At 30.4% G+C, this 13,767-nt stretch overlaps 2 protein-coding genes across 2 annotated transcripts; one reads left to right on the plus strand and one right to left on the minus strand.

Annotated features, from left to right (window-relative positions):
* Positions 1 to 1,631: 1,631 nt before the first annotated feature.
* Positions 1,632 to 1,956, plus strand: G6M90_00g111980 (uncharacterized protein; the record flags this gene model as incomplete). The annotated part of the gene is made up of 2 exons (XM_066131843.1): positions 1,632 to 1,641; positions 1,691 to 1,956. 2 exons carry the CDS (start codon positions 1,632 to 1,634, stop codon positions 1,954 to 1,956), a joined length of 276 nt encoding a protein of 91 aa, XP_065988002.1.
* A 4,884-nt stretch (positions 1,957 to 6,840) lies between these two features.
* On the minus strand, positions 6,841 to 7,917 carry G6M90_00g111990 (uncharacterized protein; the record flags this gene model as incomplete). Its single annotated transcript, XM_014684784.1, has 2 exons — positions 6,841 to 7,200; positions 7,513 to 7,917. The coding sequence occupies 2 exons, from the start codon at positions 7,915 to 7,917 to the stop codon at positions 6,841 to 6,843; spliced, it is 765 nt and encodes a 254-aa protein (XP_014540270.1).
* Positions 7,918 to 13,767: the final 5,850 nt, after the last annotated feature.

Below are 13,767 nucleotides of genomic sequence, written 5' to 3' on the forward strand. Positions count from 1 at the left end.
TATTAGCTTATAAGAATTTTAATTAATTTATTTATTAGATTATTATTACTTTAAATAAATTTTATATTAAAGGTCTTTTATTAATAAGCTTATTAAATCTAGTTATTATAAATATTAATATAATAAAAAATAATTTTAAGCCTTAAAAAACTATTATTAATAAACTAGATTATTTATAAATTATTATATTATATTATAGGTTTTTTTTAACTTAATTAAAAGCCTAGTTATTAAAAAAGCTTATAAATTATAATAATTTCTTTTATAATATATATAAAAGCTAGTAATTTAGCTTTTATTAATAATATTATAATTATATTTTACTTATTAATAATCTAGTTAATAAGTTTATTAAAAAGTTAAATTATAAAGCCTTATAATAATTTTTAGGTTTATTAATTATTAATAAAAGTAATATTTAAAGCTATTAAAAGCTCTAGGTTATTAGAACCTTTAAGGCTATTAAATTTTATTATTAGGTATTATATTAAATATAAATATTTAATAATTTAATTAATAATTTATTAATAGGTTTTTAATAAATTAAAAAGAAACTTAACTAGCTTAATTATAATTTTAATTATATCTGGTTTTTTAATAATTATAATATAATTAATAAAGCTAATAATTTATTAATATTAATAAATTTAATTAATAATTATAATACCTAGATTAGGTTATAATTAACTTTTAGGTATTAGATTTCCTTTAAAACTATTTTATTTAAATATATTAAATTTTATAGCTAATTTTTTAATATATAAATCCTAATATAATTAAAGCTTTTTAGTAAGCTTATTTTAAAAAACCTAGATACTTAGGAACTAATATAGCCAGCTAAAATCCTTTATATTATTGTAACGGCTAAGGTTCCCAAGGGATAAACTAGTCGTAGTTTATGTTGGCAGAGCCACTAGGGCAGTTAATCTGAGCAGTTGGGTGTTACGTTGGTAATAGGTTGTAGACTATAACCAGGTGATCAGAGTTAAAGAGTTGTAAGCGAAGCTTATTTAATGTAATGATCGGTGTTGAAAGCTAAGGAGCTAGAGTCTATCTATGAAGCGAATTTGGGGGTCCCTATATACTACGGCGTTCACCTGTTATTTACTAAAGTCCTGGTGAACTATAGTTACATGCGTGCTATTAGTTCGTCTAGAGTTCACTGAACAGTTAGTGAACTCTCCCCTATTAGCGGCCCGTTCCGACTATTAATCTGTCACCCGCTATGCCTGCGCCGTCCCGTGGCTTATATAGCCGGCCTAACCTGCGACCTACGCTGCAGCTTATGACTGGGTTGTAACACGATGTCCCCTCTCCTATGGTCTTGCCCTCAAGACCCAAGCCTTGTTTTATAAATAGTCCTGTTCGCCCTTTCTTCTGTTGGTTGTAAGTGTTCTGCTTCCTCATAATATCCTTCCTTCACTATGTCTAACCGTGTGGATAAACCTAAGAGATCCCGTTCTACCACTAATCGCGTTGCGACCGCCGCCTTTATTCGTGAATAGGGTTTCGAGGTATTACCTTGTAGTTGTTGTTTTGAAAAGAAGAGTTCTTGTTAGGTTGTTAAGAGCATTGGTTGTTGTGCTCTTTGTTATTCTCTGGGTCGTTCTTGTGATAGTTCTCGCACTCCCATGGCGAACCGTATGTGCGGGGTTTTCCTGCTGTAGTATGTACTGCTAATGTGTTCTAGTAAACCGTATTACCGAGGAACTTCGTCGGCTTGAGAAGGAGGAGGAATTGACGGAGGAACTATTAATCGAGAGGCATTGTAAGGCTCAGCTGGAAATAGATGAGGCCTTAAATCGTTTGATGCGTCTTCGGCGCATGTGTTGTCATTTGCGTAAGAAGGGTCTGGAAATAGCTCGTTGTGACTTCGCTTCTCTGGAGGAGATAGAGGATACGGATCAAAAGAAGGAGGAGGAGAAGGCTCGGAAGCGTGAATTAGAGCAGGTTTAACAGCAAGAGTCTGAGGCTGTTTGAGATGCTTAAGACTAGGGTGCCTTTAATGTTTTAGACTAGGGCGCTTTACTTAGCGCTAAGTCGTAAGCTACTAGTAATACTGCCGTAGCAGGTGCTAGCAATTCTTTAGGTGTTCTATAGGTTCCTATGTGTTTTCCTCGTCTCTATAGTTTTTCTATTTAATGAGATATTAGCGTGTTTTGTTTTTTGTTCTCATGTCTAGGATCTGTTCTACTTCGTATTTTGTTTTGTTTATGACTTCGATGTCTTTTTCTGCTGGTGCGTTGCTTAGTGCCTTTTTAAGGAGTAAAATGTGTATTATAGGATGATTTCTCATAGTCTTTGGTAATAAAAGTTCATAGTTGTTTGTCGATATTCGTTTTTTGATGGCGAATGGTCCTAATTTTTTGTAATCTAATTTGTCGCTTGGTCGCGTTGTTTTAATGTTTCGTCGGAGTAGGTAGACCATATCTCCCTCCCTAAAGATTGGTCCCTTTAATCTTTTCTGATTATGGTATTGTGCCATTCTTTTTCGTATAAATTCTAGTTCGTGTCGCATTTCTTCGTGTAATTTTTTTAGTTCATCTGCTTGTAGCATTGCTTGTTCTGCTTGCGGTCCTTCACGCTGTATTTGAAATACTTCAGGATTAAATCCGTAATTGGCGTAGGCTGGTGTTTGCTTTATTGATTCCGATATCGAGCTATTGTAAGCCAATTGCGCTGTAGGTAACCATTTAACCTAATTGTCCTGTTGATGGTTGATGTAGCATCGCAGATACTGTTTAAGCGTCTGGTTTAATCTTTCTGTCTGTCCATCTGTCTGTGGATGATATATAGTGCTTAACTTGTGATTTGTTCTAAGTTATGCCATAAGTGCTTACTAAAACTTAGAAGTAAATATACTTCCTTTGTCTGATATAATTTCTTCTGGCAGTCCATGGTTGCTTGCTATTATTTGTAAGAATATATATGTAAGTTCTTCTGCATTGCTTGCTTCTTTGTACAGTAGAAAGTATCCATACTTTGTGAGTCTATCCGTGACCACGAATATGCTGTTATATTCCATATTGGTTATCGGTTCTTTTGACATTAGTAGCTTCGTAATATGATCGAAAGCTATTGATTCCTATGGTTGTGTTGGTACTGGTAATGGTTGTAATTCTCTATATAGCTTATATCGTGAAGCCTTACTTTTTCCGTATTGTATGCATTTGTTAACAACCTTTTTAACCACTTTCTTGATTCCTAAGAAATCGTATTGTCGTCGTATCTTATCCAGTGTTTTGCGGATTCCTTAATATCCGTAAACTGGGTGTTCATGCATTTCTTTGATGTATTCTTCTTATAAGTCTGGTGGTATCCAGATTTTTTCTCTATATATTAGTACTCCTCCTGGGTAGCATGTGCATCCTATTGGTACGTCTCTAATATATTAGATATTGTCTGTTGCCTATTGGTGTATTTTGCTGTATACTGGGTCTTCTTTTTGTACTTTCAATATGGCATTTAGTTATCTCTGCTAGAAATTGCTATTTTTATTGATCTTAAGGAGTTGTCCTATTACTGTAGGTACTCCTATATTGTAGTTGCTTCTTCGACTTAGAGCGTCTGCTCGTCTGTTCTCGGATCCTTTTTAATGGATGATTTTGTAGTTGAATTCTGAAAGATATTTGGCCTATCGAATTTGTTGTCCATTTAATTGTTGCGTCATCGTAAAATAAGAGATGTTCTTATAATTGGTATACACCTTAACTTTATGTTTACTTCCCATGAGATAGTGTCTAAATTCCTTGAAAGTATTGATAATTACTAGGAATTCTTTATCGTAGATGGGGTAATTGAGTTCTGCTCTATGAAGTTTCTTCGAGTAGAACGTAATAGGGTGTAGTTTTCCGTTATTATCTCTTTGTTTAACTTGTGCTCCTAGAGCAAAGTCTGATGAGTTAGTTTCTAATTCCGTTTCCTTTTCTGGGTTGAAGGTTCTTAAAACAGGTTTGGATGTGATGAGTTCTTTGATCTTGTTAAAGGCACATTACGCCTTATCGTTCTAGTCCCACTGCTTATCCTTTTTGGTGAGTTCATCTAAGGGTGCTGCGATTTCGCCGTAGCTCTTGATGAATCTCCTGTAATAGTTCGCAAAGCCTTTAAAGCTTTGTATGTCCTTAATATTTTTCGGTGTTGGCCAGTTCCTTACTGCCTTAATCTTTGTTTTTTCTATTTGTATCTTGTTTGGTTGTATTGTATGTCCTAGGAAGTTTACTTCCTGTGTATAGAACTTATATTTTGCTGGTTTAAGTAATAGTTTAGCGTCTTGTAGTGTTCTTAGTACTATGTGTACGTGTTCCTTGTGGTCTTCTAGGGTTTTTAAGAAGATTAGTATATTATCAAGATATACTACCACGAAGTTATCCAAATATTCTCGTAGTACACTGTTAATTATTCTCTGGAATATTGCTGGTGTATTGGTGAGCCCTATTGGCATTACCAAATATTCGAATAGTCCGAACTTCGTTCTGAAGGCTGTTATCCATTTGTGACCCTTTTTTATTCAAATCAAGTTGTATACTCCTTTTAGGTCTACCGCGGTGAACCAATTTATACCGTGCAATCGGTCCTGTAGTTCCGATATTAGTGGCAACGGTGTTCTGTCTTTTATGGTAATCGCGTTCAATCGCCGATAATCCACTACTAACCGCAATTTTCCGTTTTTCTTTGGAACAAACATAACTGGGTATCTAGCTTCTGATGTCGATGCTCTGATATAGCCTTTTACTAGTATCTCGTCGATGTATTCTTGTAACGTTTCGAGTTCTTTTGCGTTTAAGTTATAGATCTTGTGGAATATTGTTAACTTTTTATCTGCTAATTTGATTTTATAATCCTATTGACTATGTTCGGGTAATCCGGTTTCTAATTCTTCTGCGAATAATTTTTCGTATTTCTGGTATTCCTTAGGGATATTCTTAAGTCTTTCTTCTTTTGTTATTAGGCTTTTATTGTCTTTATCGTTCTTGTTCCTCTTTTCTCCTTCGAGTTTCTTGTTTATGTTCGCGAGGTCTTTCCTTAAGGTGGCAATAACCTTTTGGATCTTAGCTTTTATCTTCTTGTTGCTTATTGTTGTTTGTATCCCGGTTTGTAGCGCCGTTAAGGTTATTACGGTGGATCTAATTGTTTTGACTGCTTTTTTGCCGCTTATTTATTATTGTTGGTCTTTGGATAACTTGCTTAAAGGTTTTTTTTCTTCAGAACTTTGTTCATAAGCTAAGTTATGACGAAATTTTGTTCTTTCTTCTGAATTCTGCTGATTCTATTGGCCTGAAGTCTTGTTCCACTTTAGTTGGCCTGTTCTCTAGTTGATTAGTGGGTTACTCTCCCATAACCATGGGTACCTTAACACTAGGTCGTGTTCCGATACGTCTATAATATCAAGTTGAATCACTTCTAAATGACCTTGAATTTGTACTTTAAGATAATTAGTCTCTTGGTTAATAATTCCGTTATTATAGGCAAAAAGTTTTCCTTTGATATTAGTTAACTCGTATGGTGCCTTTTTGTGTTTCCATGGTAGTTAGTAACAATTCACAACTCTGGGTGAGATATAATTGCCTATCGCGCTACTGTCCACAAGTATGCGAACGCGATGTCCTATGACTTCGGCGTCTAATACTATCTTATCGCTTTGTCCGCTTTTGGTTGCGTTGAGGGTTATTAGCGTCTTTTTTTTTATGCCAGCTTGTAGCCCTTTTATAGATGGCGTGCCTTGTTTTTTGAGTTTTTTGGAATAAATTCTTCTGCGATTTGTCGTTTTATTTCTTGGTATTATTCTGTAGGTCTAGTTCCATTTTGTGGGTGCTTAAAGCAAAACCCATCGTTAAACATTTGACATAAGCGATTATAAATTTGGTTTTTTATTTCTCCGTGTTTTTTGCATCTTAGGTTGTCGCAGTTTACCGTATATTTCCTGTTATATCTGGGGTTGAACTTCCGTTTGTTGTACTACTTATCTAGATTTTGTTTATTGTAGTATATTGATTCTATGGTTCCCCTGGGGTCTTTCTGTTCGAGTATGTCTAATGCTCGTTGTGTCCGTTTGTATGCTGCTGGTGTTCTATATTACCACTTATGCTATTCTCTGGCCTTATCTACCATATGTTCTAAGCAATTTGGTAGTGGGCATTCCATGTGGTCTTTTGTTTCACATTAAGGTGATTTGAGTAGTAGCTCTCTTCGGTGCGTTGGGATTTTTCCCTTATATACATACTAATACCACTGCCTGTTCTTTGTATATATATGTAACTGGCATGTGTCTAATTTATATACGTTTGTAGGATCTGTATAAGCTTGGCATTTAATGGGTGTGTTTGAATCGGGTTCTAAGATCATTGTTTGATTGTTATTAATTATCTTTACTCTTTATTCTAGGAGTTCTTATCTGAAGTATGGTGCTTTGATTGGATATCCTTTTATCCTGATCGGAAATGTATCTAGTTGTGCCTTGGTTTGAAAGTGTGCCTGGCACATTGTAAACGCGTATGATGCCCATGCTAAACGTGTGTGTTTCGCGTGTCTTAGTGAGAGTCTAGGATCGTCTTCCTTCTCTCCTTCCAGAAACTATAGTGTCTGGTTTTCTATTACCGTGGTGGTATCTACTGCTAGAATAGGAATTGCGAAATGTTTTCCTGTTGGTGCGGGGAAATATCGCTGTACAGCTTGTTCTTATGTGGCTGTTAGCCTTATAGGCGTTTCTTCCTCGTTTTGTTCGTTTTCAGACGCTTCTGGAGTATCTAGGATTGCGTTGTTGTTATTGACGCTTATTTCCCTTACTCTATCTTTCAGTTCGTTGAAGGTGGTGAGGATTTGTGCGTCTTGCTCCTTCTTATATTATTGTTCCCTTCGAATCTTCCTTGCTTCTGCTTGTTGTCGCACCCAATCGAGAATTTCTTGGTGCGAGTCTTCGTCCAAATATTCTGGCGATTTTGGTTCATGGAGTTCCTTTCGTCCCGTTATTGCAAGCGTTCTCTTTTCCATTGATTGTTCGTCCAGGTCTTCTTGTACCAGTTGTTGGGCTACTTGCAGTCTGTTTCCCATGAAGTTTATAATTTTCTTCTTTGGTTTTCTTGGTTCTTTTGGAAACCATCCTCTTTCTTGTTTGCTGCTCATGTGAACGTAGCAGTTGTCGTTATAGCAGAAGGTCCAGTTGAGGTTCTTATGTTCCACCTCTGATTCGGTAACTTCGATTTTCTGTTGGTTAGTAGAATTGAGTTGTTTCTTACCTTCTTCTGGTACTAGCTTCTATTCTTTCCTGGGTTTCTTGCATTTATTGGCGAAATGTCCTGGTTTTCCGCAGTTATAGTATTTCTTTTCCTTTTTGTTGTCTTTCTTGGTAGCGTCAAGCTCCATTCGTCCAGGGTTAAGAGTGTGACCATAGGCAATAGGTTCGTCACGCTTTCTGCGTTAATTGGCTTGGTAACTTTTTCCTTTGGTAGGGTTCTAGGTTCCTTTACCTTGTTTCTTTTATATGCGTCGCTGATACTATCTGTTATCGATTTGTACCGCTATAGCAATGTAATCCGATAAGTTGTTTGGTTTGTTCTCTTTGTAGAGTTTATCTTTGACTTCTTCCTTAAGTCCTTTATAAAAAGCTGACATAAGAGGTTCGTCCTCCCAGTTAAGCTGAGATGCGAGTTGTCGGAAGCGAGCGGCATAATCGGATGCCGATCCCTTCTGCTTGAGCCCGTTAATGTAGTACTTAGTAGCTCTAGCTTCATCAACTGTTCCAAAGGCTTTCTTGATGGCTTTTTCGAACTTATTGTAACTTTTGAAAATGGTGTTGGTTTCTTCTTTGCGGTCGTCTTTTTCTTTATTAAGGTAGTCCCTTATAATGGGTTTAAACCATGCGAGTGCTACTCCCGTTATATATCCTCCTGCGTGTAGTACCTTGACAGAGGATTCTTCCATTTTGTTCGGGAATTGTTGGTGGTAAGCCCTGAGTTAAGTGAGGAATTCTTGAAGCGCACCCGGGGATCCGTCGTACGGTCCTGGTGCCCTGGGTCTAAGGATTTCTCCTAAGTCCTTTTTAATTGTGGCAGTAGTCGTGGCTTATTCCTGCCGTTCTTCTTCTATTTATTGGACCCGTTCCCGAAGGCGTATGATCTCAGCAAGCATCTCGTGAGCAAAGATGGTTGTTGGTCCTTCTCGGGTTTCATTTGATCCAGATGCGGTGGTAGTCTCGTGTGGTGCCATATTGATAGTTATTAGGTATTACTCAGAGTGACGCGGTAGTAGTCTGAATAAGAGCTTTTAATGTATAACGGCTAAGGTTCCTAAGGGATAAACTAGTTGTAGTTTATGTTGGCAGAGCCACTAGGGCAGTCAATCTGAGCAGTTGGGTGTTACGTTGGTAATAGGTCGTAGACCGTAACCAGGTGATCAGAGTCAAAGAGTTGTAAGCGAAGCTTATTTAATGTAATAATTGGTATTGAAAGCTAAGGAGCTAAAGTCTATTTATAAAGCGAATTTGGGGGTCCCTATATACTACAGCGTTCACCTGTTATTCACTGAAGTCCTGGTGAACTATGGTTATATACGTGCTACTGGTTCGTCTGGAGTTCACTGAACAGTTAGTGAACTCTCCCCTATTGGCGGCCCGTTCCGACCATTAATCCGTCACCCGCTGTGCCTGCGCCGTCCCGTGGCTCATGCAGCCGGCCCAACCTGCGACCTACGCTGCAGCTTGTGACTAGGTCGTAACAATTATAAGTAAATTTAAGCTTTTAAATTAATTAATTAATTACTTTTATAGCTATTTAATAGTATAAAAAAATAATATTATTAACGTAAAAAAAGATTATTAAAGTTAAGCTATTAAAAATATAAAGGTTTTTTAGATAAGACTTTAAGCCTAGCTACTTAAAAGTTTAATTAAGAGTTTATTACTATAAAAAAAATAACTTTTATAGCTTATATAAAGCTTATAATAGCTTTATTATTTAACCAGGCCTTTTAAAATTATTAAGAAATTTAATATAAACTACTTTATTAATTAAGCTATTTATAAAGGTATTAATTATATTAAGCTGCCTAGCTTTTAGGTTAAATTTAGCTATAATAATTATTAAAATTTAAAATAACTTTTTAGTTAAGATTATAATATAGGTTTTTTTATTATTAAATAATTAAAAGTTATTTTATATATATAAATAAGCCTTAAATTTATTAATAAATTTATATATATTATATTTATACTTAAATACTTAAGTTAATAATAATAAGTATTAATATTATTTAATTTAATTAGGTTAAATAAGCTAAAAAATCCCTTACTTATAAAGGGTATTATATTTAGCTTTTATAACCTTCTTAAATTTAAGTTTATATAAGTGTTTTTTTAGCTTTTTTTAATATTAAGGTTTAAGTAATAAGCTTTTTTTATATAGCTTTTTAAGCTATTTAATTAAAAAGCTATTATAAAAGCTATTAAAAGCCTTATTAGAAATTTATTATAATTATTTTAAGCCTTTAAATTAATTATTTTAATTAAATAATTCTAATAAAGCTAATATTAAAAAGTTTAATTAATAATTATTTATATTTAATTTAAGGTTTTTAAAAATATTAAAGCTTAATAACTAGCTTTTATTTTAACTAGCTTATTTAAGGCTTTAAGTATTAACTTTAATAACTAACTATACTTTATTAGTATTATTATTATTATTAGATTTAATATAAGTTAAAAATTTAAGCTATTATAGCTTTTTTAATTAAATTTAATAAATTTAACTTTAATAAAAAGTTTTTTTATTAAAAGTTATATTTTTAATTTATTTAACTTTTAATTTTAATAGAATTTATATATAAAAAATATTAATTAAATTATATTTAATAAAATAACTAATTTTTATATAAGCTATTATTTTTAAAAACTATTTTTAAGTATTTTAGAGGGCTTTTTAGGTTATTAGATAAGCTTTATAGCTATATATAACTAAATATATAATATTAGGCTTATCTAAATAACCTATATTATAATTATTTAATTAAAGCTATTATTAAAGCTATTAAAAAGGCGTTTTTTAGTTTATACCTTATTATAATAATAAATTATAAAAGTAGGTAATAGCTTTTTAGATTTTAAGCTATAATTTGGCTAAAAAGTTAGTTATTAGCTATATTATATAAGCTTTTAACCCTAGAATACTTTTAGACCTTTTAGTAGAGCTGTTTTATATAGGTATATATAGTAATATAAACTTATTAATAATATCTTTTTAGGTAATCTAGGCTTTATAAGCTATTTAAAGGCTTTTATTATTATTCTAATAAATTTAATAAATACTTAATTAATATTATTATTAAATTTAAGCTTTAAATAATTAAATAATTAATAAAAAGGTATTTTAAGTAGTATTTTTAAGCTTAAAAACTATTAAAAAGCCTAAAAATTTATTTTTAATTATTAAAGCTATTAATTTATTATTATAATTAAGCTTAAATTAAAAAATATTAATATAAATCTTTTAAAAAGGTCTAGAGCTTATTATTTATAAGTTTTTTTAAGAGATAACTTTTTTAGTTTTAGCCTTAAAATAAGCTTTATAATTAATTTATATAAGGCCTTAAATTCTAGACCTAGTAATTTATTAAACTAAATATTTAAGGCTATTTATATTTAAGTAGCTTAACTATTAATATTAAAAGTTAATAAAAGCTATTTTCTTAGATTAAAATTATATTAAATTAGATTAAAAGCTTTTAATTTAATAGATTTTATTAAATTTAATAATAAGTTATTTAAAATAATACTTTATAAAAAAAATAACTTTATTATCCCTTAATATAGCCTTTATAGCTAGGTTTTAATTATAGCTTTTTTCTAGAAAATAGTCTAATAATATTATATTAATATAAAAGGTTAGGATAAAAGCTACTTAATTAAGCTAAAAAAGCTTTATTTATATTTATAAAGTAATCTTTTTATAGCCTTTAATTTAAAGCTTTATATTACTTATAAAAGCCTTATTAGGCTATTAAAAAACTTAATAGTTAATAAATTAATTAAAGTTATTATAAATATATATATTTAACCTAGAATTAAAAATAAAAAAATCCTTTAAAAAGTAGATTTTCTTATAAATTAACTAAATAAATAATATAATTATTAGCTTTATATAATTTAACTTATAATTTTATTAATTAAAGCTTTTACTTTTATTAATTTAAGTATTTTTAATATTTTTAGTATTTTTAAGCTTTTTAAGCTGCTTTTATTTTTTAACCTTTTAAGCTTTTTAATATTTAGGCTTTTATAAGCTTTATTATTTATTAATTTTTTAGGCTTTTAATATTCTTAATATATATATAAAAATATTTAAAGCTTATTAAAAATAATTTTAACTTTTTATTTATTAAAAAAGCTAAAAATTAATTTTTTAATATTTATTTTTTATTTTAAAAAGTTATTAAGGTTTAATAACTTTTAAGGTAAGCTATTAATATTATTAAACCTTATTTTTTATTTTAAGAAACTATTAAGGTTTAAGTTATTTTAATACTTTTAAAAAGCTTTTATTTTATAATAAGCTTTATATTTAAAAGCTTTTAATTTAAAAAACACTTTATTATTATTATTATTAAAAGCTTTTAATCTAAAAATCACCTTATTATTATTATTAAAGTTAGCCTAAAAATATAATATTTTTTATTTTTAGGTTTTCTTATTATTTTTAATTAATTTAATTAAAAGCTTATTAATAAGCTTAATTAATTTTAGCTTTAATAAATAAGTTTAATAGCTTTTATTAAATTTAAGCTTTAATTTTAGTATTAAGCTTTTATATTAAGTTTTTAAAAAGCTTATTAAAATATAAATAGTAATAAAAGTAGTATTTTTAATTATAAAAGTAAGTTAAAGCTATTTTTAACTTTTTTAACCTTTTTTATTAATAGATTTTAGGTTAGTTAAGTGCTTATAATAAATTTAAAGTTCTTAATAATAAGCTTTTTTAAAAGGTAAAAGATAAAAAACTGCTTTTACTTTTAATAGCTTTTTAATATTAATAATATTATTTAAATAAATTATTAATTTAAAAGCTATTTAAAATTTTATTTTTTTATTTTTTTTTATTAAGATTTAATAGGTTTAAAATATAATTATTTTAATAGTTTAAAAATATAAAGCTAATTAAAGCTATTATAATTATAAAATCTAGGGTTAATTAAAGCTTTTAAATATTAAGTAAGTTAATTTAATAAGCTTTTATTAGTATTTTTTACTAGCTTATAATTTAAGCCTTGATTTTTATATAACTTATATTTTTTAATATTAATTTATATTTTATTAAAACTTTTCTTTTAAACTCCTAAAATATAAGTTATAATTAGGCTTATAATAGCTTTAATTACCTTAAAATACTATTTTTAATAATTATTATATTATAATAGTTATTAATAATTTTAATAATAAATTATTAAATAATTAAAAAAGCTTTTTAATATTTTTAATAAACTTAAATATTAACCTAATAATTATTTTTAAGGGATTTAAGCTTTTTAAATTAAATTTTATTAAGGTTTATAATTATTATAGCCTTAAAGTTAATATTATTAGGTTAGGGTTTTTTTAAAGGGATAATAGCTGTTTTATTAAGCTATTAAGAGTTAATTAGATATTAAATATCTTAATTTATAATATACTTTTTAATAATAAAAATCTATTAAAACCAGCTACTTAAACCTATTAGAATTACTAATAAAAAACCTTTAATATTTATAGCTAGATTATTTTAAGTTTTTTATTAAAAACCTTAAATATATTATAATTTAATATTAAAATATCTTAAATTTAATAATAAATCTAGGCTTATAATTATTATAATTAATAACTATAAACTAGATTAAAATATAAAATTATTCTTATATTTAAAGCTATTTAAAAAAGGAAAATAAGCTTTTTTTATAAATATTAACTATTATCTAGTTAATTACTTAGGAAGTTAGTAATTAAGAGATTTCTAGCTATTAAAAGTCTAGCTTTAATAGAGTGGTAGCGCGAGCCTTTTAGAGGCTTTTAGAGGCTTTATTTTAATAATTATATTAAGGCTTTTAGGGCTTTTTCGGCGATACCGATGAATAGCTTCCTTTTTCCATTGAAAGGGGGCCTTTGGCGTTGACATATAGTATATATTGCGGTATATTGTTTTATTGTTATATTATTTACCACACTGATCGAAAATGAGGATATCTGCTACGTGCGCATCCCAATTTGACAGAATCACCCATCGCGTGTTACGACCCAGCACGTAGGCTGCAGGTTGGGCCGGCTGCATGGAGCCGCCGGGCGGCACAGGCATGACGGGCCACGGAACATTGGTCGGCACGACAGGACCAATGGGAAGGACGCTCAGTTATTATAAGTGAGCATGCACAACGCTCACCAGTGTTTGGAAGTGAGCATCGAGGATGCTCACCTCCGCGATAACTAGCAACCGTAGTATATAGGGACCCCCAAATTCGCTTCATAGATAGCCTCTAGCTCCTTAGCTTTCAACACAGATCATTACATTGAATAAGCCTCGCTTACAACTCTTTGACTCTGATCACTTGGTTACGGTCTACGACCTATTACCAACGTAACACCCAACTGCTCAGATTGACTGCCCTAGTGGCTCTGCCAACATAAACTACGACTAGTTTATCCCTTGGGAACCTTAGCCGTTACATCGCGCATCGCTTCACACGGGACCCCCTGGGCCACGGATAAGACGCAGGGCCGGTACATTTGTAATCCAGATGGTAACAGCCATGAATCCT

This window comes from Metarhizium brunneum, chromosome 7, assembly GCF_013426205.1.
Source record: "Metarhizium brunneum chromosome 7, complete sequence".
Taxonomy (NCBI): domain Eukaryota; kingdom Fungi; phylum Ascomycota; class Sordariomycetes; order Hypocreales; family Clavicipitaceae; genus Metarhizium; species Metarhizium brunneum.